General features: G+C 39.3%; 1 protein-coding gene across 10 annotated transcripts in view; it reads left to right on the top strand.

Annotated features, from left to right (window-relative positions):
• Positions 1–26,230, top strand: part of NFIA (nuclear factor I A) — a 576,975-nt gene that overhangs the window by 383,025 nt on the left and 167,720 nt on the right. For all 10 annotated transcript variants that reach the window (XM_058717200.1, XM_058717202.1, XM_058717201.1 and 7 more), the window contains exon 3: positions 8,649–8,714. In XM_058717200.1, coding sequence (XP_058573183.1) covers positions 8,649–8,714 — 66 coding nt within the window. The remainder of the gene's footprint in view (positions 1–8,648; positions 8,715–26,230) is intronic.

Raw genomic sequence — 26,230 nt, 5'->3', positions numbered from 1 at the left:
ACTGTTCAATGCTTCATGTATACACTGTTCAATGCTTCATGTATAGATTTTTTTTTTAAGTTGGTTATATTAGGATTAAAAAAAAAAAAAAAAGAAAAGAAAAGATCCCAGGGTAAATAATAATAGGATTAAAGAATAAATTCATTTTTATTATGCTAGAAAAGTATTTTCTTTTTTAAAAATCTGTTTGTTTTTTTTTTTTTTTGATCATTAGGTAGGGCATATTAGCAGTTTGTGTTTTTTTTTTTAATCAGTCCATGTTGCATGATAAAAATTGACCATTCTGTCCTGAGTCTGTCATGCCCTCAGGAGAGCGAAAGAATGTAGAAAAGTTATTTAAGATAGAAGGTGGATAAAAAGTTAGAGCTCAGGGAATTTTTGTAAGGTTTCAAAGGTCTCATGGGAGCTTCTGTTGGTGGGGATTCTTAAAGTGATGGGAGGTTTGGAGTTTTGCCTCAGACAGGTTATTTCATGGGATTACAGTCACCATTCATTTTCACACAGGTTACAAAGCCCGAATACCCAGACAGAGTGTTGTCTGATAAACAGATGTAATACACCAAGTCTGCTTAGAATAAAGAGCAACAGACTGTGAGCACATGTTTAGGACTCATTTAAACTAATCAGCATAGTCTAGCTCATAGTTCTGTCTCTAGTCTACTTTTGAGGTAGCTTCTTGCTGGTAAAGTAACAAGGAATTTTTTTTTTTTCTTGCTACAGTTTGCTGCAGAGACTCATGGGAAATTCATTTGCATACATCTTGTTACAAAGACTGACTACTTCCTGGCTTAGACAAAGTGTTGCCTGATAAACAGACTTAACACACAAATGTCTGTCTGGAATAAACAACGGCAAGCTGAGATTTACATTTCCATTAGCAGAGATAATCTCTTTCCCAGTATATGGGAATTAAGAACCTTTTCTTTAAAACCAGGTCTGTCGTGCTGATGTTTTATACCAGAATCACATCATGCATGGGTTGGGATTGATTTTTAAAAAGAAACAAAAACTCATATCGATGGGAAGATTTATATTGTCGTGGTAAATGTACATTTGGGGGAGGAGAGGACCTTATGGTTTTAAAACCAGGTTTTCTTGTATTTTTTTTATTTGATCTCTGCAACAGTCCTGTTAAGTTAGGCAAAATGGCAGTTAGTGTCCCCATTTGACAGATGAAGAAACTGAGATCCAGAGCAGTTAAATTGTGTACCTGAGATTTTGTAAGACGCCATTTTTTTGGTCAATCATTCCGTACTCCTTTTGGTAGTGAAATATGAATGCAAGAAAAGCTAATATTTAGTGTATATCCTAAACTTAAATAGCCTGGTTTTCCTTGACAGAGGGCATTTTGTCGTTGTAATAAATTTCTTTATAGATAGTCAGATACAGGAAAATAATGCATATAGACTATAACTCAATTATGCCTCATTTTCATTTGACGTGTTTGTTTTTATAACATGAAAGTACACAGGGAACTTTTCTGTTTTAAGTGGTGTAGGTGACTATATGAGTAACCTTCAAGTATATATTCTTCTGTTTAAGAACTCCAACAACTTACTGTTATAGTCAATTTTGTTTGTGACAAAAGTGACTAAAAAGGGATGCGAGGGCTTTTTAAGCAGGCCTTTGTTTACACATGAGTGGGTAGGTGAACAGGTTGACACAATAACTGTGGAGCTCTGAATCGATCAACAGGTTACCATCACATTTACTGTTATGGGAAAAACAAAACTCAAAATGATGATCTAAATACTATAGCTTATTTTACTCACAGACCCTCATCGAAGAAAATGTAAGAAATTACAAATTTAGCATCGTGCTTGCATATCTTTCAGAATCCTATTCTTGCCATCGACTTCATTTATAACTTCATTGAAAACGCTGATCATTACTTGAAATCAGCCTCATGCAAAGATTGAAGGTTTAGGATTGAGTCATTTTGTCGTTACTTTCAGAGTGACTGAATTTGTAATTTTTAAAGCTTAGAAATGATTCCCCCTCACTGTCATAACACAATAGTTACGCCATTTTATTTTTTTCTCAATGTGTTAAAACTGTATCATTCCGCAACCTCCTTGTGCACATAGAAAAATAACACATTTATGAGTAGGTGATAAGACAGTTGACTAACCCTTCATCCTAACGGCCTCATCATCATACACAGTCCCGACCAAACAGATGGGCTCTGAATACCAGTACTAATGCCAAAAACTCGAATTCCTGCAAACTTAATATTTCACAAATTCTCCTTCAGAAAGGCATTAAAAAAGAAAAGTTTCAAGGAAAAGAAATGGTAGTAACCTAGATTGTGTAACACTCTTAAGCATGCCCTAAAACTGCTATCCAGGGGAATGTCTAAGAGGTGGATGTCCTGAGCAGCTGGCAGCTCCCAGGGTGGTCTGGGGGAGCCCTTCCAAGTCACTGCCGCCTGAACACAGCCTGCCCCCTCCGCCTGAGTCTGGATTAGAGGAGAAGACCCACGTGAGCACCCTAGCCTAGTTCTTTTGGAACGAGTTGTTTTTCCGCTGCTACGTCTCCCCATCTCCCTTCTGCTGAAGAACTTTGCGTACTTCGATTGCTGTGGTTATCAGGCACATGCACATATCCATACGAACACTCCTTTCTAGCTTCCTGGGAAAGTTATGGAGATCCAAGTTTGTATTTTAAATACAATAAAGATAAGACTTCCCACTTAAAGGACCGGGGAATGTTTCCATTCTTAAAGCTAAGAAAACTTTCACGGTGTGACTCACTTCATGATTTATCTGTGTTAAAAACTAAGTTATTGTATGTTAATGTTTCATTAAGTGGGTCACAATTGTGGACAACAATTGACATTAAATTTTGGTTTGGTTATTCACAGAGCTTAAAGGATTTTTGCCATTCTCTGGAAAGCTAATAATAATTGAATATATTTAGAGGCCCCAGACTGAATGATGGTATTATAAATTTCTGTTTGCTCTTCTCCAGACCATGATGGATAATGTTAGATTTCGCTGATGGTACTGTATTCATCAGTGTTCACATGTAAGCTACAAATTGTATCTTACATATGTGCACCTATACACTGACATTCTACGTTCTCAAATAAATGTTTTTCAAATATTTCCTTATACCTGAGTCTTTAAGGTCAAATATTTCCTTACACCTGAGTCTTTTAAGGTGATACTGGAAAAAAAGAAAAGACAATCGTCTTAAATATTATAAAGTCGTATTTCTTTCATAACTGTAACTATAATATGACTAACAAACAAATGTGACTATCATAGCCATTTGACTTTCCAGATTTCTTTACTATCATAACATGTTATGATACCGGATGGTCACAGTAGAGCGATTCTAAACAAAGTAGCAATCAGAAGGAGAATTATTTTTCTGTTATAACATCATGGATGTAGAAAAATGAATCTTGGTGTCCTTTGGCCTGACTCTTTTGCAAAGAACTCTGTCTTCCTGAACCATAAGAAATAAAACTTAACCTAATTTTTTAAATATCTTTAAGGGCTACAGTTGTGGAATGTAACTGTTAATTATATTCAGAGTATAATCACCCCCTTTCCTTATTTTCTTGTCTTCTTGAAATGCTCCTAACTCTTCATTTATTTGCCGCAAAGTATTCATTCCTGTCTTTGCCTTTTCTTTACACATCACAACTCCAAACTCTGTTAGGTGGAATTTTCACTTTATTTCTTTCATTTGGCTAACTCATTTATGTTCCTCGATGCCTTCTGGCTTCTTCATTTCACCTTTAAATTTAGGAGATTTAGAAGTGGACACAGAAGTTTAACAGAGGCTTTTCAAACTTCATTTTTAGCCAAAGCAGGTCAGGAGGTTGAAACTTAGGCTAAATTATTTTTCTATTTTTCTAGAATTTTCTAAATTCTAGAAACAGAATTTTACTCTCATGGTCCATCGACTTTTGTTGATATCACGTGAACTGGATAGGAATTATATTGGTTTGTTTCAGGGTGGGAAGGGTTCTTCACCACCGCAGGTCTGTTCTTCCTTTATCAACTGTTCACAGCAGTCCCTGGGATGTTGGTATACTCTTCAGGTGTTAGAAATAGGCAGATTTCTCTTAGCTTTATATTCTTTGCATGTGTGAAAAGGTCCTGTGTTGTCCATCGTTTCAGACTGTACACATTTCTGGGAGGCCTCCTAGGTGTCAGACACTGTCCTCCCCTCTTGTTATTCCGAGAAGCCTTTCGTGCAGTGTTGGCCAGGGGATCATAGGAGGTGATTGTCTGCAACTTCTAAACACTGGGCAAGATTTCCCACCCCCGAACCAGAGGGAAGTGCCTGTCTCTCTCTTGCCAGGTCCAACGAAGGGGAACGTCAAGCAGAAGTAAAGTCCTTTTCTGCCCTCCTTCCTCATTTTATGAGAGTCCCAGTCTCCTTTTAGGTGTGAATTTAGTATGTTTTTCAGTTGTTGGCAGCATCCCAGTGTTAGAAAGCTGAACGACAAGTTTATCTTATTCAAAATTCATCTCTTTATTTCAGCAGTTAGTGAATCCTTGGGCAGGCCAGGCACCCTTGGAAGGTACTGGGGATAAGACAAGAATAAGAAAGGAACTCTTTTCTTTCTTTTTTTTTTAATATTCATTTTTGGGAAAGCGCAAACAGGGGAGAGGCAGAGAGAGGGGGACAGAGGATCCCAAGCAGGCTCTGCAATGACAGGCTGACAGCAGTGAGCCCGATGTGGGGCTTGAACTCACGAACCACAAGGTCATGACCTGAGCTGAAGTCAGACACTCAACCGACTGAGCCACCCAGGTGCCCCAGAAAGGAACTCTTTTCTTAGGGAACCCAAATTCTCATAGGAGATCATTGAAGATCACCTTAGTATAACATAGTATAAAGCTTACCATAAGAGATGTATGTACAGTGAAAGGAGCGGAGAGGAGAAAGTTGGATGCTAAGTCGAGCACAGGGAAGATTTAGCAACATCCCACCTCTGCTCCGTGCCTAAAGAACATAAACTACACAGAAGTGAGATCTATATTTCTTTTTTCCTGCCCAGTTTTACCATACTGACATGTTTTTGTCATTCTTCCCCTTTCCAAAAGGAATGTTCTCTGGAAGTCCATGCTGAGGGGGAGCAGAACTGAGGTTGGGGCAGCTGAATAAGTGGATAAGTAGCAAATCCAGTACATGGCTTCTGTTCTTGCATTGCACAAGCTTATGGAAGCAGAGACTAATATGTAGGCATTAGGATTTATTTTATTCCTTTCCCCAGTGATTATATTGATAGTGAAATATCTTTGTCTGAGCACTCCAGCAATATAGCTGTAGGCGCCATAAAAATGCATAGATAGATGGCTACCAGTTCAATTAAGAGGTCTCAACCCAGCCTCCTATATGCAAACCCTGTCTATTTTAGGTTTAAGTTTCTGCTCATAAATTTTTTAAAAACCAAAAGAAACATTGCTTTCCAAGGTTAGGTTGAAGTCTGAGATTCCTTAAACAAAAAGCAAGTCTCTAGATGGGAAAAAAATTGATGACCCTAATGTACTTCCTTACAATAGCATTTCCAACTCCATCATTTAAACATACTTTAAATAATATTCTCTTCATTGTAATATACAGATCTTCTGGCTTTCAACCAGAGAACCAGAGGAAGTCACTGCCAGATATATGATAGAAGCTATGAGATAGGGCATCCAATTCCATGCTGTTGTATCTGTTTTCTGGGGCCTCCAATTATTTCTGGAGGTGGGAATCAACTGACCAAGTGAGAATTGTCCAAAAAAATAAGCTATAAAGCTAACCTAGGCTTCTGACAGGTCCCTACCAAGTATAAAAGAGAAATTAATTGTTAACCTTCATGAGAGTGTTTTAATGTAAATGCTTACAAGAGAAATCTTTCATTTATGTCAATTATGCACGGGTAGAAATTAATTTGTAATTTTGGTCATCTGGTTGGCTCCATACCTAGCAGCATCGGTGACCTTTTGCAATACCAGGGAAAGTGTCCATGCATCCTCCGCATAGAATAGCCCCGGGACTGGGTAGTTTTGTTCCTTGTTGGTTCAAAAAAGAAACGGCATGAAACAGCCTGTAGTAGGAAATAATTACAGAAATTTTTAGATCATTTACATTTCCTTGTAGATCTTTGGCTCTGCCTATCCCTTACCAGGATGCTGTGCTTTAGTGCGCTGTCCTCGGTGGATAACAGTGTCTCCAGCTTTCGAATAAAACTGGAGAAATTAAATTCCATTTTCAGTTTGGCTAGATGCCTCCTCCAGTGTATGTATCTGAGCTTTCACAAGAGCGCTTCGGCCCCTTTCCGACCAACTCTCAGTCTTTTCTTGCCTCTCGGTCATTTGCTGTTTATTTGCTCCTTTTTCTGGGGCCTGGAATTTTAAACTTTCTTTGAACAGACCTACAGCCACCTTCTGTTGCCGTCCATGTTTTCTCTAATCATGTTATGTTTCTATAAAGATAGGATGGTGAACCAAATGTAAAAGAAAAGAGAACAAAGAAGTCCACTTCTCTATTATTAAAAAACATTTTTTTGATCTCTTTATCCTCCTTGTCTTAATAATATTGGGTAAGTATCAGAGAAGTAATTGGCTCTTGCATATTTAAATTAATTGAGATGAAACATGTTTCTCTGTTTGTTCACGAGGTGATTCATTGTAAAGATACACCTAGAAGAATGTCGTTGGGCTAAGCTGTCATATGGAAAGTTAGATTTGCTAGTATTACTGCAACATAAATGTTCTGTTTGGCAGAATTTTATGGATCCTTTCTGGGATATGATCAAGAAGAATTTCAGCTTTCCCTAAAACAAAATTTAAGTTTTTTTTTAAATTTAATTATGGATATTAATGATTTGAAATTTTCTAGGACAAAAATAATCAAAGTATGCCTTTCTCCTAAAACATGTTGAAATACTTCTCAGAATATTTAATTTGTAATTTTTAATGGCAAAATTGTAGGATCTTTCTTTAGAAAAAGAGAAGGTAGTCATGCCATATTTTTTAATTGTTTGCTGTAAAAGTAATAGTAATTTATGGAGTTAAAATTTCAAATACGGTCCAACATAAATTTGCATTCCCAATTTTCAGTGCAGGCTCCATACTTAACTTGGGTGATCATTCTCTGGGATATCTGAAGCCTTTTTGACCTGTCATGCTTTTTTGTGTGTGTGTTCACCATGACAATTGTTACAAAGTGATGAAAGCAATCACTTGGCCAGACTTAAATAAAAACTCACATCTTCACATCTTTTTTTATTTGCACCTTTGGATCAACATAGGATTTTTGCTCTAGTCACCAGGTTAAGATCATCTGGAAACCTAAAGGTAGACATTTTCCTTATAGTACTTCCCTGTAATTAAAATCCTCATTTGCTTAAAAGCAGAGAGCCTTTCTAAAGTAATAAATTAGCATTTCTTGGCCTAGGATAACTAGGAATGCTACTTCTTTTTTGCAGTATCTCCAAGAAAGAGAATAGTAATGCTTTCAATGCTGTTGAAATAGAAGTGGTATTTTCAGTTTAATCATAGTTAAGTGTCATGACCTTTTGATCTTGCACTGAACTTTTTGCTGAAATGTGGTCAAACTTTAGACAGCCAATTCTAACCCTGTGAAGCCCAGGTAAAGTTAGTAGCCAAATTTTCCATAGATAGAGAGGTTTTTCTTTAAAAAAGGGGGGGGTTGTTTGTTTTTAGATCATGTTATATACTGTTTCAAGTCTCAGGATATGTTTCACATTACAAAAGTTTACCCTGGAAATATTTTGCCTGATTTTTGTCTCCTCTCTCCAAGAAATGTCTAAGTATATTTACTTCTGATTCTATGAAATTCCTTTGCTCTAACTGAATTTTATCTTTTTTAAAAATTAAATGTTATTTAAAAAAATTATCCCATTTAGAAATTAACTGAATTAATTATTTCGTTTGGAAAATAATTGTATTTTTTAAGTAAAAAATAAATGGAATTCAGTGAAGGTGTGCAAGAACCTGTTTTTACTAACAAGCCCTCTTAGGAGCTCCTGAAGGCATTGGTATGAGAGGAAAATGATACTTACAAAGCAGAGGAGGAAACGTGTAGCATTCAGGAAAGATGCCTTTGAGTTATCCTGCGATTTCAAGTAAATGTGCTAGAATATTAGGACTCTTGTATTTAATGGTGTTAGTCTGCATAGTCTGTTGCTAGAATACAGAGCTAAATATCAACAGAACTTGTTACTGTTGTTTGGGTTGCTTTTATATACCAGCTTCAAAATATGTTTTGACACTTTATTATGTTCTGAATCAAGCTTCAGATGTGTGTAATGAAGGATGAAGTCTTTATCAGACTCTAGTGTATAAATAATGGAGAAGAGCAGTTTGGAAATGGCTTCTCTGTAAGAGGATGGTTTCTGAGGAGTTTCAAGTTATGATCTGGCGCAAGCCAAACGCCACTGGAGGCGTACCCAGAATGGAGCGTCCTCTCTAAAGGCACGGGCTGCTGCTGCTGTTGCTGCCTTCTTTTCCCTTTCTCCCCCTGCCCCCCACCTTTTGTTTTCATTCATCTTATCATTTCTATAACGTTCTCATTCCGACTTTACATGCTGAACTTTTTGAGAAAGTCTGGCACTTCTGATCCACTTTTCCCTCACAGACCCTGTAATTTTTGGCTGTATTTTTTATGTTTTTCAGATTCAAGTCAATCTGAAAGTCCCAGCCAGCCAAGTGACGCTGACATTAAGGACCAGCCAGAAAACGGTAAGTGTAGTTGGGGACTCTAGCTGCTGCTGTTTTCAGAGTCCAACAGTAGCCAAGAGCCAACCGAGTACAAGGATTTGGGGTCTGCCTGATGGGCAGCTCAGAGTAGGAACAACTCTGAGGAGTCAGGGAGTTCTCTGGATCATTCTAGCAGCCCCAAGCCTTCCTCCACCCTGCTCCCAAGCACCGTCAGGGTTCTCGTGAGAACCGGACTGTGAAAGGTGGGGTTGCTTTACCAAATCAGAATCTTCTACAGCACAAGTGAGGAGCCACAGTCTGTTGGTTTCATTTTAGTTCCTTCTGAGGTGGCAGGTGCCCCGCGATCTTCTTCCCTGGTGATATAAGTCATTGACCGACAAATATTTTTGTAGCCTTTTCAGAGCTCAGCCCTTTCCTAAGTGCTTTCAGAAAACGATCTCTGCCTTTGAAGGATTTTCCACTTTAACTTGTCTGAAATAAAACAGTACATGGCAGCATTAAATTCCTAAATTGCAGAATTCTATAAATTTTCTGTTGCAGAAACCTGATTAACATAGAATGCACACACATTCTATACAAATGTGATCGTGTCTGGTAAAATACTAAATTTGTGGTATGTGCTCCAAGTACAAAACAGATGGTCATAGGTTGGAATTTAAGATTGAGTAAAACCATCGGTTTCAATAAAAGCTGAGAAGTGAACCGGCAGTGCCTATCATATAGGAAACGCTGTACTATGTACTTTTACAGATACCATCTCCTACAACTCCAAAGTGCTCTTCCTCAGTGAAAATACTAAAGGCTGTAATGGGGAGGCTTGACCTTGAGGAGTCTGTGAAGGGCTTATGGCACTGGGCTTAAAAGCTCGGGCTGTGGCATCAGACCTGTGTTCAAATTCTGCCTCTTCTGTTTCTTACTTGTGTAATATTGAACAGGTTATGTAACCTCTCAGGGTGTATACTTTTCCCTCATCTTGAAAATAGTATGGTAAAAATAGATAATAATAGCCTACCTGTTGAAGAACTAAACGAGACATACATATTCATATAGTTTACTAAAAATTGTTGGCTCTTCAATATTACTCATTATTTTTCTTGTCATTATCATCCTTACCATACTTATTTTTCATCTACTTAGAATGAGCTCATTCCTCTGGTCTCTCTTTTGTTGTTCTGTACATTTTTCCCTGTTGATCTCCATCTGATCTTTTGGAACAGACAGGTAGACTGAATTCTGTCAGTATTATGCAGTGGAGGATTTTTACCACATTAGATATCCTCTCACTAATTTTATAGGATTTGTTTCATTTCACATGTGTGGTAAATTCCTTATATCATTGATGGATTCTAGCCTTAAATATGGACTATCTGACTATTTATTTTCCCTTCTCATTCTGGTGTTTTAGTGGTATTTTTCTTATCAAAATTGTCTTTTCATAGCAAGCATAAAAAAAAAAAAGAGGGACCCCTGAAGTCTTGTTTTTAGTATCATAAATATCTCTATCTTATTTTTTGTTGACATTTTAAGGTGACATTAGCGTCATCATTTATTTCCACTGGACTTGTAGGTGATACCTTGAACGTTTCATTTCTCATAGATTATATTTCTGTATAATCTGCCTGAGATACTCACTTTATTCTCATTTCATTTTTTAAAAATTTGTGGGCCGTACGGGTCTGTGGTTGGTGTATGTAGGTCTGGCCGCCCCACTAGCAGGCCTGCGATTCATCTGTCTTCATAAAATGGCCGACAAGCTGTTCACATGCAAATATAAATTGAGAGCACGAGAGGCTGGCAATGCCTTTCTGGAGCTGCCTGCAATACTGATACTGTGCGCTTCCCATTCCAAAAAGCAACCAGGATTGAGCCTGGATTTTTCGGCCGAAGGCACAGAGCTATTAGCCAAGTTCACTTTTAACCCCAAATTGCTTGGTGCTACTTCAAGGATCCACAATACTATTTCGGGAAGATCGCATCTAAGTTCAAAGAAAGCATTGGTATCTAGAAGAGAAAGTAATAAGTTCCTATGTTTCAAATTTCTATTCATAGCAAAGAAAAAAGTCGAAGCTGCTTTGTCTTAGAGAACTCGACTGAAGCTTAGCCTAGAGGAAAATCAGCCTACTCAGTATCCTCTACCTGCCTTTTGTCAATCTCAGATGAAGTTATTGGAGGAAATGTGATTTTACCTCTTTTCTAAAGACACATAATCCCTAGAGGAAAATAAATGAAGAGTTGAGGACCAGGTATTTACATGCATTAGAGAACTTTCTAGTGTTGCTTTGACCAAGAGCGATATTTCTTTTTCATTACCTAGGCTATGGATGACAAGTTCCTGAAAGGTTTTCATTTGTTTCATTTTTGTTTTTAAAAAGGCAGCTCTCATAAATGTATCAACCAAACTCTAAGCACTTTGAGAATCTTGGTGGGTGAACAAGGGACAGACTCTCGTCTTCAAATAAAGCGGGAACACATTACTCCTTCTTTATGTATATATGCGAGGGGAAATAATATTCTTTTTATCCTAGCTCTTGAGGAGAAAGGTAATGGGAAACGAATGGTATTTTCCTAGTAAACCATGGAGAATGAATAGACAAATGGTAACATGCCGTTTCATCCAAAACCATAAACTAGGCCATGTAACTTTACCTAAAGTGGATGCAGCTGTTTCTTCCCTGTCCAACTAGTCTGGTTTTTCCTGTGGAATTTTTGCTTTCTTTTCTTGTACTCCCTTAAGACTCAACTGTAAAAGAAAACAAATCTTTGTCCAATTAGAGTATTAGATGGGAATTTTGAAGGAATTATTTGAAGCCCAGAGATAAAATATCAGAATCTCCGAAACTCAAAGTTGGTATAATATATAATGATTAAAAACTCTCCCTCTAGAGTCCGACACACCCGAATTCAGATGAAATCATGGCTAGGTGACTTTGAATAAACTATTGCCCCAATATCCGTCTTCTTATCAGTAAAGTAAGATTACTAAAACAACATACTTTGTATTAAAATAAGAATATGTACATGAAACAGCATCATGCTGGGTTCACAGTAAAGACTCAAAGAAAAGTAGCTATTACTACTTTTGGTTAAAGCTCATATCTGTATAGAGCATACATATCGGAGAGACCAGAAGCTCAGAGATTTGGAATGGAAGAGGGGTAGTGTCAGAAATAAACCAAGACTTTTAGAGACATCCTTTGTAGGTACCTACTCTGTTCTGGAACGTCAGACATACATCTCCTTAAATCTGTCCGTAATTCCCACAGTGCCACATCTGTTTTATTATGTGGACTAATCCTCACATTTCTTCACCTCCGAGGAGTCGACTACCACAAAAGTGATTCAGAGTTGCTAGAACATTCTGAATGAGCACTGCAAGAAAAGGTGATTCTGGAAAGAAGGGACCCCACCTAGATGGGTTTAATTTTAGCCGAGTTTTTTTCCTTGGCACAAACCAAATAGACTCTGTCTTATTAAAAACTCTAAGCTGATTAAAGGTCGGGTTCATGGCAAATTCCTTTTAAAACAATCTTGCACAGCATTGAACTTAGCAGGTACCTGGTATTTATTTGCTTCATGAATAGAATTAATAAATAGGTGAGTATGGTCTCATTATCCCCAAATATTTTGTGAGTGTCTTCTCACTGTTGATTTTACCAAGAGGTTTTTAAGGAAACAAATATCAAAAACAAACCCAACAACTGGCGATACCAAAAATCTAATTTGGGTGTGGAGGAAGGTTGTACACAGACACATGGACATACATGCACAGACATGGCTGATAGTGCTAGGAAGGCCAAAGCCAGAAGCTATACTAATGTCCATAGCAGATCACCTCTGCCCCACTCACAGGAACAGGTGTGAGCAAAGATATGCAACACTATCATGTTAACTTATGCTTGCTTACCACAGGGAATGAAATTCTTACAAAGTTCTCAGCTCAGACTGGAATTACACATTTAATTCTTTCACATATTACTGAAACCCCCTTTCTGGCTTTTCAAGAGAACCTGAAGGTTATAAGCCTTAATTGTTGGACTTTGACTTAGAGCATCTACTCAAACCACCTTTGTTCGTGAACTCCCATGAGGTACTTTGGCTACTGTTTAAAATATTTATGGGACAGAATATTTGAGATGACTGCTCGATATTTACAGGACCTGTGAACAGTCCTCTTGCATTCTGTGGTGCATCAGGTCGGTCCTTAATGAGGAAAAAGCTCACGTAATAACCCTCCTACTTAATTCAAGTCACGCTTCTGTGGGGCCACACTGAGTCCATGTCTGAGGGAATAGCATAGTTCAGCCTTGGCACTCTGAGAGCACCCTCCCCGCTGAGACTCTCTGTGAAAACACCCTTAACTAAAAAAAGAAAATGTGGGGTTCCCTTGCCAGAAAAAGAAAAGCTGTGTTCTCATGTTTTTTCCCCTCTTTACTCTCTCTCATCACCTGCACAGACTACTATTAATAACCTCATTTTAGTGGTTTTTAAAATGTGATATTTATAACAGGAAAGTGGAGTTGGTATTTGGATTATTTCCTTTAGGCTTAATCATGTTTGTTCTTCCTCATTTATCTGGTAGTCGCACATATGTTGGTGGCATAAACCCTCAGATGGGCCTTTGCAATCAGTGGAAAGGCATTAATCACGATGCTTGCCCCAGATTTTGAAAATTTCCAGCTCTACCTGCCAATTTGAAAATAACCCCGGGAGAATTGGTCAAGTGTGGCTTTCATGGTCACCACCTTCATTTGTGTCATTTCTGCCTTGTATTGCTACACTAGATATTATTCTGAGTGTTTCTCGATGAGCAAGGACTATCCTCCAGCCATATCTCACTAGTTATCCATTAACTCATTTCTGTGAGAATTTTGAAGGTTTCAATAGTTCGGAAAGAGCTTCCAGAGCCACCGACTCCCTGACTGAAGATTTATGTATAGGATCCACTTTGTAATTTGGGGGGTGAGATAAGAGAACTGTGAATTTCTGTTTCTCTTGTGGACAAACATCCTTTTATCTGAGGGCATTCTCTTAAAAAATTGTAGGCCCAATACTTAACTTTTTTCACACCTCTTCAAATATGTAGTAGATATATTGCAATGTCATATTACAATATTAATGCATCGCGGAAAGTCACAATAAAATTCATAATTCCAAACTCTAAGAATTGTCTCTTGCTTACTGCTGGATGGACTGCTCATTTTAGGAACTGTTTTGATTCATGTGTCATTTTAGTTGGGTCATTTTAGGAGTTTTGGAGGCAATGCAGCCTTATAATTTGCACTTTACTGGGAAAGCAGGAGCATTCTAGCACCATTGACTTGTAAATACAATTTATCAATATTTCATAATTTGCATGAGTTTCCTTTACAATTACCTAGCAGCAGTTATTCTCTGCAGTGTTCTTTCAAAAAAAAAAAAAGAAAGAAAATGCTGCAGGGACAGACACAGTAGAGTGACCACCAGAATAGCAGCGATAACAGTAATGATCAATATTCGAAAATATGTAAAGGTCCCAACTTAGGGAGACATTAAAACCTAAATGCCTTCTGGTTTCCAGATCTGTGTAATTAAATTCTGACTGATGGGTTTTCGGCAATATGCTGGAGCTGGTCTCTCTTCTTTAAGAGCCCAGAGAACCAGAACTTGGTTTGATCTGAAAAATCAGTCCGAGCCCAGGTGAATTGTGCTCTCTTAAATATTGTTAGCAGATGTGACTCATCATTGTTTGCAGAGGCTCTTTAGAAATGCCTCCAGACAAAGGAAATTCTTGGATCTTGCCTCTTGAAAGATGAGGCACCAGGTGAGGCCGCAGGGTTTCCCCCGCGTGCATCCCGCAGTATAGAGAGGATGCTGAGTTGACCACAGGACCCAGTGCAGTAAAGGAGCTCTTTCAACGGGAAAACAGAGAGGAGATTTGTAGTCGTTCTAAAGAAGTAGTTTTACCTCACACGTTATGGCTATTTTATTGTCTACATACAGAGGATAGCTAGCTGAATAGACTTTAAGTGGTTGGCTAGGAGCCAAAATAGGGAGTGTTTTAGAGCCACGTTCCCTGACGTCTAAATTCTAAAATGGACTGGATGGGTGGTCTAGTTCTGACATCTTCCCTCCTCCACGCGCCACCCCCCCCCCCCCCCAGTCCCTCATGCACAAATAGTTAACAGAGGAAAGAAGAAGTAAAGGGGTTTCTTTCTGGTCCTCGAATTTATTTGTGCCTGTAACTCTTGTCCCGGGAGAGACAGTCATTTGAGTGCCTAGTGGATGTAACATTTTAAGTAGAAAAGCATTTTTAAGTGTTGATTTATAATTTATATGGGATGGTGTCCCTCTGTCCATAGATCTTGACTCCAGAAATAGGAAGCAATACAATTCATGTAGTATTTGAATTGGGCTCAGAGAAGCGACCAAATGAGGAGCCGTCATCAAATCACAGTGTGGTAGAAGGTACACCTGGAGTGTGTCTGCAGCTCCCATCTGCTATTCTGTTTTCCCTGTGATGTAAGCCTGAACAACTCTGGTAGGACCCTTTGACAAAGAAGGACTTTAGAAGGACCTACAGTGTACTTTTAATGGTCACTTTCGCATACCTCCCCATGAGTTAAAAATCAGCACAGGGAAATATCAGGGAGACTGGTGTGGGTCAGGAATAGCGTATGAGCTTTTCCTTGCCACAAATAATAGGGTCTGATTTGACACTTGAGTGTGAATTTGTTGACTTAAAGCCTGTATATTATTTTTTGGAAGGAATTATCCATTTGTGGATAATATTAGAAAACTGACTGTAATATAAATAATTTATTTGGGGATTTGGAGTCACTAATCCAGATTGATTAGTTGTCTGCTACAAAAATTCATGTGGCCACAAGGATTTTTGGCACCTTTTCTCCCTACAGCTTCCTCGTTCTTTTTCTCTTCTTTAGGATTTACTCAGCTCCAGGCAACTCTGTTCCCTTGGCATTAACTTGTCGTTAAGGAAATCTACTGGGATATCTCAAACAGAGGTGGGGGAAGGGGTAATATTTACTGCAGATTACTCTGCCCCATCTCTGTTGTTAACTTCTGTACTTGGTTGATTTGAACCTAGAGGGAACAAGGAAGTCTCATATGCCTTATCTGCAGGCATCGTATGGTGAATATCCCAAGACAGAAGTGTAAAGGATGTTGTGGCAAAGTAGGAATAGGCTTCCAACAGTCTCTCCATGAAGGAGAGTCTGTGTTTCCTTAGATCTCTGTAGGTATTTTGCAACCAGAGAGCTTCTCAGCAAGCAGCATTTGTAAACTCAAGAGAGAAGGAAGGAGAAGCCAAATCACAGCTGCTGAATAGGTCAGATTAGCAAAGGAGAGTTGGCCATTACAAGCCTGACACTGAGCATCTGCTAAAGGGAAATCAGTTGTCCAGGTCACTTAAAGACTTTGTGCCTCAGTCTTCTCATAAATGATTCAACAGAGAGTTATTAAGACTCTGCTGGGTCTGTTTGGACTATGGACTGGATCCATTGAGGGAATACAACAATGGATCAGACATCCTGTTCTTGAGGACTTGATAGTCTAGTAAGGGGAGAAGGACTTAATTCATCCATTCATTCAACAAACTTTTATCTAGTACATCTTAAGAACCAGGCACTGCCATGAGCAAAACAGACAAAGCTTTACCTTTTGGTGGGAGGAGACAGATGATAAACCAGTATATATGTAATGTGCCCAGTGGTATTAAATATTAGGAAGGGAAATAAGGCCCAGGAAGGGGATAAACACTGGAGAATATGGGTGCTATTTTACATAGTGTGGTCAGGGAAGGCTTTTCTAATCTGTTGACATTTGAGCTCAGACCTAAAGAAGGCAAAGAAGAGAGCTATGCAGACATTAGGGACTTTGATTCTAGGAAGAGAAAACAGTAAATGTGGAGGCTTTGAGGGATGCTGGGGGTACAATAAGGGGTCAGTGTGGCTTGAGGGACATGAATGAAGGAGAGAGCATTTGGAGATGGGGGTAGCAGGAAACCAAATTGTATCGGACCTTCTAGGCCAAGGAGAGGACTTGGCAAATCCTCGATAAGCTATGATATGCCCCACAGAGGAATGCACATACCAAATCCATTTATTTCTTGATATAGGAACTGTATCTTGAGCCCCTATGATAGGTTAGATACTTAATGTTTAGTGGTGGGCAGAGCAAGCATAGAGTCTAGTATGGAGCTGTAGACAAAGGCCTGATTTGTAACATTGCCAAAGAGAGGCACTCTCTCATCTACCATGGCAACATCCTTTAGTATCCCCAAAGGTTTTTTCTTTATGCATGTAATACTAAAAGCTGAGTTACTTACATGGGATACTTGACTTCACATACTACCCACTCATGCAAACGATTCCTTTTTCATTTAATGGAAATCTAAATCTGTGGCTTCCAACTTATCCCTTATCTCCTGACACCATTTAGATCATAAGCCCCCAGGTCTCAAGTACATTTATCCTGAAGCTTCATTTTTCTCCCTAATAGTTACCAGATTTAGCAATAAAAATAGAAGACACCAAGTTAAATTTGAACTTCATATAAACAGTGAATAATTTTGTAGTATTACATGGGATATACTTATACAAAAAAAAATCTCTGTTTATCTAAATTAACTCCTATATTTTATCTGGCAACCAGTCCTAATTCTCCCCACGGTCCCATGGGCAGTAGTGACAGCAACATATGAAAAGGTTTGATTAGTCTGTGATGACTTCACTGATCACAAAGGGTCAAACCACGGGAATTTAACTCACTGAAAAATGAACCCTGGGAAGAGTACCACAAAGTTCTAATGAGTTGACTGCTTAAATTCCATTCCTCCTGCATCTGCTGGTACCTAGTCCAGTAGTTATCTTAGAACAATAAACCTCTTGTAAGGCACAGTCAATAGGTACAGTATAAGAATTGAGAGCCATTGAATCTATGCAAGTAAATTTGTAAGTTTAATTAGTGGGATATCAATTGAGTAAGCCATTGGACAGTATGTGAGTCACTTCTTCAGAGCAAGTATGAAGGAAGTATATACTCTGTTACAAGATTTAGTTACCAGCAGATGATTTGCTTCCTGAAAGATGATGAAAGTAGAAAATCAGTCAAATAGTAAAGCACTGGGAAATTCCACATTCAAAGATGAAGTAGAGAAAAGGCATTTCAAATAGACTTGAAAATAGAAGGTGCCATATTTTTTGTGTGCTGTGTGGGAAACAAAATATATATGTTTTCATTTGTAATTGAGGAGGTGTGACAAAACTTATCAGAATATGTTACAAAAACGCAGTGTGATCTTTGAACCCTCCCATTAAAAAAAAAAAAAAAGAATAACGTTCACAGATTCAGGGAAAACAGTTTGGAAAGTTACGGTTAAACTCTGCTGGGCTTTAGAGCCAGAAAATGATAAAAAGAATGGTTTGGGTGATAATCATGATAATAGCTTACATTCATTGTGGACTTTCTGTGTGGTGTTTTGTTACTTTCTGCCTGGTGGTCTTCCAAGAAGACTGTGCCCTGATGGAATTATATGTGCAGGGATTTATTGGGGGTAAAGCCTATGAAATATAAGGAGAGAGAGCAAAAGTCAGCTGGGACAGCTTTTAGACCACTCTACTGACCTGATAACTGTGAAAGGAGATGGGGAAGGGAGGAGGATTGAATGGGAAGAATCTCACATAGCAGTAAGCTTCTAAGAAAGTTTTATATAGGCCAATGGAGAGTCTTTGAACCAAAGTTACTTGTTAGAAGAGTTCTGTGTCCCATAGAAATGGGGTATTCTCCCCCTTAGTCATTGTCTGGGAGCCTGGAGGAACGGTGACTTTTGAACAGAGGGGTGGTAGCTGGAGTTATCAGGCCATTAGGCTCCTTGCAGCAAGTGATCTGATGGCTCATTTTTATGGCCACCATGGCAAAATGTTATGCTAGGAGTTCTGTTATTCGTATTTAATCGTAATTAGCCACCCTACAGAGAGAGGTAGCATTGGTGTGCCCATTTTACATATGAGGAAACTAAGACACAAAGAATTTAAATAGTTTGCCCACAGTCAAGAAGGTGGAAAGTGTATTTAGGTTTATTCTAACTCCAGAGTCTACTTGCGTATCCATTACGCTGTATTATAGAAAGAATGGTAACAACCTCCAGTTCCATAACTTATTGATTATGTAAATTTGGGCGAGCACTTTGAACTCTTGGACTTGTGTTTCCTCATTTGTAAGGTGGGATGTCATCACCTTCCCAGGAAGTGTGTTTTGGTCGCTGTTTTGTTTTGAGCTTAAACAATGTTAGTTCCTTTTCCTTCCTCATGTTTTTCTCTCATCTGGGATTGTCATCTCTTCCTTTATTCCTTATCTCATCCTCCCAGGTATCTGCCTCAGCCTTGCTGAGGCTCCCACAGGTTTAATTATGTCCTCAGAACTAACAGGACTGTTTCTGTGCAGATTATATGTATGAATGTATGTATGCACATGTAAAGTACCCAGAACTTGTAACGGTCCATAGTAGATACTCAATAAAGTGTAGCCCGCCTTCTCTTTCATCCACCTCATTGCCTCATGGACGTGAGCTATATGCCAGGTGGCAATCCAGAATACATTTTTTTTCTTGCTTTAGATATTTGGAGAGCAAAATTACGTTCTTATTTTTCTTACTAACATTCTTTACTTTTCCCCTACAATCTCAAGTGTTATGAGTATTTGATTCTTTAATAGATGGTTTAATTTTTTAATGTTTATTTATTTTTGAGAGACAGAGAGACAGAGCACAAGTGGGGGAGGGTCAGAGAGAGACAGAGACACAGAATCCGAAGCAGGCTCCAGGCTCTGAGCTGTCAGCACAGAGCTCTACGCAGGGCTCAAACCCACGGGCTGCGAGATCATGAGCTGAGCTTAACTGACTGAGCCACCCAGGCACCCCTTTAATGGATGGTTTTAAACAATGGACTCAATTTTCACTTGATTTTTCTGCTGGAGATGGAAAGTATAGAATGGGATGAGTTGTAAGGTATTTATAACAGATACCATTATGTTTGTTGAATAGCATAAAACAATTATAATTTGCAATAAATTTGAAAGTATTTCAATGATACAAGGTGTTGGAATGTATTTATTGAAAATATAAAATGTTTATTGCCATTCCCCATTTTTTGTGCAGTACAGTCGAAACTTTCACCCTCATCCCTTTGATTTTAGATTTCTGAATTATTTAAAAGAATCGGTTAATTCTCCATTTCAAGTGAGGAAGACCAAGTTCATTAGGATATCTGATTCCTAGCATGTCCCACATTCACAGATCATGTTAACTCCATAGAGAGGTTTATCTTCTTTTAAAATTGCAAATGCTGCCCGAACTGAAAGCTTTTCCATTAAATGCATTCTTGCAGCTTTGGACTATAAGAAAGATCCTTAACGACAGAGAGGGAGACAATGAGTTACCTTGTTGTCAGAGCATCAGCCAGTTCTAAAAGTGGCAGTGTTCAGAATATGCATGTCCTTTGAGTTCTACTGGATTTGCAAATTGATGTCATGAAATACATATAAGTAAAACTCAGCACACACTAACACATTCTTTTGACCAGTGGTTGCCAACTGGTCGCTGAAGGGGGCAAAAGAAAAACATTAAAAGAAATTATGCATCCCCCCCCTCCCCGAAAAAGCTACGTGGGCTAAAGATTTTTGCTTTTGACTCTGTGAACACACTGGTTATCTTACAGAGATTTGTAATTTGGATTCACTTGATAAAAGGTGGGGAACAGGTGAATTACCCATTATTTAATAAAGATGGCAAATTAAATACTTTGAGGAACAGGCTCCATGACAGGAAAATATTATAAGGTGTCCTTAGTGAAGAAAAGATACAGAAGTCTCAGTGAGAGACCAGTGGTTGAATAGTAGCCTTTAAGTTTCTCTTACAGAAGGAGAGGGAAGAAGAGAAAAGCACGTGCCAGTAAGAGTCAGTGAACACTAGTTGTGCCCACAGGCTGCCCGTCGTCTCTGTACTATATTTCTCCATTCATTTTTACAGTGGATATTGTCGAATTCAGTTCTCCCTGAGCAGAATGGATAGTGAGGGTCAGGGCTAAAGGCAGCTCACAGGAGGAGCCTGAAACAGCACTTTTCTACATACATTGATCAGGAAAACATACTTTTGGAGTACAAGATCCAAACAAAGTTTGGGTAGCCTAATCATACATGACTGTGTAGAATATTTGCGTTCTGGGCTTAGATCTCTCTCTGTATGGATTCTTTCTGTGATCGATAGGAGAGACAAGAAAATCAACCATGGTTGAATAATATTGTGTACTAGAAACTTTAAACCGTTTGAGTATGTTCTCTTATCTTGGCATAATAAATCTAAGAGAGGACAAGAAAAATAAGGTTCAGGGATGTTGAGGCACAAGTACACGGTCAACAGCGAGTGAGTGTCAGGGGAAGTGCTGCTTCGTCTTCTCAGGTCTGAGTCTCAGGTCTGAGTCTGAGACCAAACAGAGATAATGGAGAGTGAGGAGCTCTGAAATGTTTTGGAAGGCTTGACACCCAGAAACTCTAATAATCTCAAATAATTTGTATTATAAGGTTTCTGATGCATTTTCTGTATGTCCTGTCCCCTCTGCCCCCAGGGAAATTACAAACCTGGGGTTAGGTAATGACAATGGTAATGACACACTTATGATGGCGGTAGCAATGGTGGTTAACTAGTTAAAACTAGACTATCTGCCTTTCTTTTAACTGAATCCTGGCACCTGGAAACAGGAATATGTCACAGTGTGTTGAAAGTGCAAACATTAAGAGTAGGTGTGCACTGGTCAGAGTGGCTGAAATGAACAACTCAGGAAACAACAGATGCTGGTGAGGATGTGGAGAAACGGGAACCCTCTTGCACTGCTGGTGGGAATGCAAACTGGTGCAGCCGTTCTGGAAAACAGTGTGGAGGCTCCTCAAGAAATTAAAAGTAGAACTACCCTATGACCCAGCAATAGCACTGCTGGGAATTGACCCAAGGTATACAGGAGTGCTGAGGCAGAGGGGCACTTGGAGCCCAATGTTTATAGCAGCACTCGCAACAATAGCCAAATTATGGAAAGAGCCTACATGTCCATCAACTGATGAATGGATAAAGAAGATGTGGTTTATATATACAATGGAATATTACTTGGCAATGAGGAAGATTGAAATCATACCATTTGCGGCAGCGTGGATGGAACTGGAAGGTATTATGCTGAGTGAAATAAGTCAGGCAGAGAAAGACAGATACCATATGTTTTCACTCATGTGGATCTTGAGAAACCTAACAGAAGGCCATGGGGGAGGGGAAGGGGGAAAAATAGTTACAAACAGGGAGGGAGGAAAACCGTAAGAGACTCTTAAATACAGAGAACGAACTGAGGGTGGATGGGGAGTGTGGGGGAGACGGGAAAATGGGTGATGGACATGGAGGAGGGCACTTGTTGGGATGAGCACTGGGTGTTGTATGTAAGCCAATTTGACAATAAATTATATTCATTAAAAAAAGGTGTGCAGAATTATTCTGCATTTTTCCAGGGATACCTTGTGTATTATGGGCAACACATGACCATCTGACCTAGGTACCAAGCGAGGGAGATGGCATTACTAGTAACTAATTATTATGCAAAATAGATATTAATAGAAACCCCGTTGTTTTCTTTAGGTACCCCTAACGTGTTTTGAGGAAACCACTGTTATAACTGTATATACTCCTTGAGGGCAGAAACTGACGTTTGTGTTGTTTTCTAAGTGCAGGGTCTGGCACTCAATAAATATATTTGGAGTGAGTGAATTAGTGAGTAAATGAGTGAACAATTAGATCTTGTCCTCAGGAGTTTAAAGTCTTTATTTTTTTATTTTTTTTAAGGTTTATTTATTTTTTGGCAGAGAGAGAGAGAGCGAGTGAGCGAGCATGAGCGGGGGAGGGGCAGAGAGAGAGGGAGACACAGAATCCGAAGCAGGCTCCAGGCTCCAGGCTTCAGGCTTCAGGCTTCAGGCTCTGAGCTGTCAGCACAGAGCCCGTTACGGGGCTCGAACTCTCAGACCGTGAGATCATGACCTGAGCTGAAGTCGGACGCTCAACGGACTGAGCCACCCAGGTGCCCCTAAAGTCTTTTTCAAAAAAATTGAGGTATATTTGACATTAACTTGTGTAAGTTTAATTGTATACAACATATTGATTTGATACATTCACATTGCAGTACGATTGCCATCATACCATTAGCTAACACATCTATTTCATTACATAATTACCATTTCTTCCAGTGTTGGGAGCGATTAAAATCTAGTGTCTAATAATGTTTATAATGCAGTTGTTTTCTATAATAACTGTACTGTGTGTTAGGTCTCTAGGACTTATTTATCTGCTAATTACAACTGTGCACCCTTAAACAGCATCTCTTCTGTTCCCCCGCCCCGGCAACCACCAATTTAGGATTTTAAAGCCTTTTAAGGGAAAAATAATACATAATTATAGGTAATTCCCCCTCCTTTCAATTCATCCTTGCCTTATCATACATGTATTTATTAATATATGTGCTAGTCCTTGTGTTAGGCAATGGGGCTATAAAGATAAATGAAATGCAGAGGTAGCTCTCATTGGGTACATATTCTAGCAAGGAAGGCAGATATTTAAACATACATTTGCCATCAAATGTGACTGTGCTCTCCTGAAGGTATTTGGATAGTGTTTGGGGCATGTGATGAAAGTAGGTACAAGTGATAAAATCCGTGCAGGAGGCAGCAATAGTTAGGTTTTAGGTTTTCATAGAAGAGATTTATTATATATTTAATCTAAACATTGAAATGTATGTAGGGGCGTCTGGGTGGCTCAGTTGGTTAAGCATCCGACTTCGGCTCAGGTCATGATCTCACAGTTCGTGAGTTCAAGCCCCGTGTCGGGCTCTGTGCTGACAGCTCAGAGCCTGGAGCCTGCTTCAGATTCTGTCTCCCTCTCTCCCTGCTCCTCCCCCATTCGTGCTCGTTCTCTCTCTCTCTCTCTCTCTCTCTCTCTCTCAAAAATAAATAATAAACTTTAAAAATAATTTAAAAATAATAAAAGAACACAAATGTATGTATATTCCCAGATGTTACCTAGGTTCTCCTTGCCCCTTTGAATAAGCTCAAAAGCCCCATTCCACACTCTAAAGAGATAAATGTAATGCCTACTGCAGGATTTTTGCATATTTCTAAGAGGGCTTTCAGGCCCAAGTTCCCTTCCGGCTCTAGGTTCCTGCATTTGTTGGGTTAGGTTAAGTGACAGATCTTCTCCACAGCCACACCCTGCTTTCTTCCTGTCCTGCACCCCACGTATCAGCCCCTTCCTCATACTTAATTCTGTACTGTGTACACATAGAAATTATGTAGGTAGTTAACTTTGGTGAAATTGTAGGGGAGCAGGGTTGGGGAGAGAGTACTTGGGTCATGTCTTAGAACACACAGACCACTTGACATTGATTTTAAACAGTTCTGTTCTTAAAAACCACTTAGGCCACTGTGCTGTGTCTGAGCCTCTTCTTGCTGAGTTCTAAATGCAGAGGAGTTGCACTGTCTCTTATTTCCTTGAATTTTGCAGATATATGTTCTTGGGAGTCGGCTTTATCAGTGAAAAAAAGTACCACCGCTATATTTTCCTACTCAATGACTTCTAGCACTCTTGATTAATAAATGGGATTCACAGTTTCTGCCTGCGTGAGAAGGAAAATACAAGGTCCTTGTTAAGCAAAAAGAACATTCAGCCCACCACGTAAGGCTCAGTTTGGCTAAGGCATCGTGTTTCCGAACAGTCTCTGATACACCAGTTGTATCCTGTTTAATTCTTGAATGGTCTCCCTTGGAACAAAGCTTGCTGACTGACTGGCTGACAGATAGAAAGCATCCGTAAGGGAGAGATGGAGATGAAATTAAAATGTGACTTCTTTGGCATCCACCTTTCGAACCCAGGCCTTCCCCACTTTACTCTAATTCAATTTAGTAGATGTTGGATGGAAACTAATACAGTTAAAAAGAACTTCATGTAATCTCACTAACATTCTTAGAACATGATGCTCAAGGTTTTCTGGTCAAGGATATTTGCATTTGCATTTAGAGAATAGTTAGAGCCAGAATCCTGTGAATGTGAAAAGTCCTTGCTCTAAGGATGACATTTCCAAGCTGTCAAAATCTGATGTGCTCAAGGCTAAAACCGAAATTGCCTTTTATTCTGTAAATATTGAAAAAGAAGGCTTAGTGTGGCACCGGTGAATTTGCTAGCCAAGGTACTAGCCTGCCGGGTTGGAATCAGAGAGAAAAATCTATTTGTTGAGTTTAAATTGTTATAAAATTCAAGCCTGAGGGATGCAGTACGAAGGTATAAAGGGCAGACACAGTCCCACGTTCTCCTGTTGGCCCTTGGCCGCTTTGACACTATTTACTAGTGCAGTCTCATTTGGGGCATAAGCACATTACATGAATTTCTATTACTTGACTGTTCTTATCTCTAATTTCTTCATGTGTACTGTGAACTGCAGAAATATTCACACCAGATCTTCACATGTTATATTCACTCACTCAACCAACATTTATTTAGTAAATATCTGCTGTCTGCCAGACACTGTTCTAGGCATCAGTTACAGGACTTCTCTGGATGAAGAATTAAAGTGATGTGCCTGACGCCTGGGTGGCTCAGTCGTTTAGGCGCCCGACTCCGGCTCAGGTCGTGATCTCACAGTCCGTGAGTTCGAGCTCCGCTTCGGGCTCTGTGCTGACAGCTCGGAGCCTGGAGCCTGCTTCGGATTCTGTGTCTCCCTCTCTCTGACCCTCCCCCGTTCATGCTCTGTCTCTCTCTGTCTCAAAAATAAGTAAACGTTAAAAAAAAATAAGAAAAATAAAATAAAGTGATGTGCCTGAAATAACACATGGATTCGTGGTAGAACTGAGACGTTTGGTGCCCATCCCCTTGTCCTGATTTCTTTCTACTCTACTTATATTACGCTGCTTTTCTTCGTCTTCCTGCCTCTCCCCCCAAAATAACCTGAAATTGGAAAGTTACTTGAAAGGCTACTGAAATCATTCCCTTAATTTGCCAACGAGTTGTGAAGTTCATTTGGAAGTCATTTATTTAGAATTTTGAATTGAATTATTGCTGTTTTAATATCACAATTTGTTTTGAGAGAGAGAGAGGGCACAAGTGAGCAAGGCGCAGAGAAAGGGAGACAGAGAGAGATGGAGAGAGAGAGAGAAGCAGGGCTCACCTGAAGTGGGACTCGAACTGACGAACCGTGAGATCATGACCTGAGCCAAAGTCAGATGCTTACCCGACTGAGCCACCCAGGAGCCCCTTTAATATCACCATTTTTGTGATTCTCCGAGTAGTGTCTGCAAAGGCCAATATTATTATAGATTATAAACGCCATGAAGGGAAGGGCTGTGTATCCTTTTTTACTTACTGTCTTTTTTTTCCTTAGCACAGTGCCTCCCATGTAGTATGTGTCGACAGTTATCTGTTGTAAATGCAGAATGAGATGAATCTCTCATGCCTTACAGTATCTCTGTTG

The sequence above is a fragment of the Neofelis nebulosa genome, chromosome 2 (genome assembly GCF_028018385.1).
Source record: "Neofelis nebulosa isolate mNeoNeb1 chromosome 2, mNeoNeb1.pri, whole genome shotgun sequence".
NCBI lineage: Eukaryota > Metazoa > Chordata > Mammalia > Carnivora > Felidae > Neofelis > Neofelis nebulosa.
This window is presented reverse-complemented; position numbering and strand designations above follow the sequence as displayed.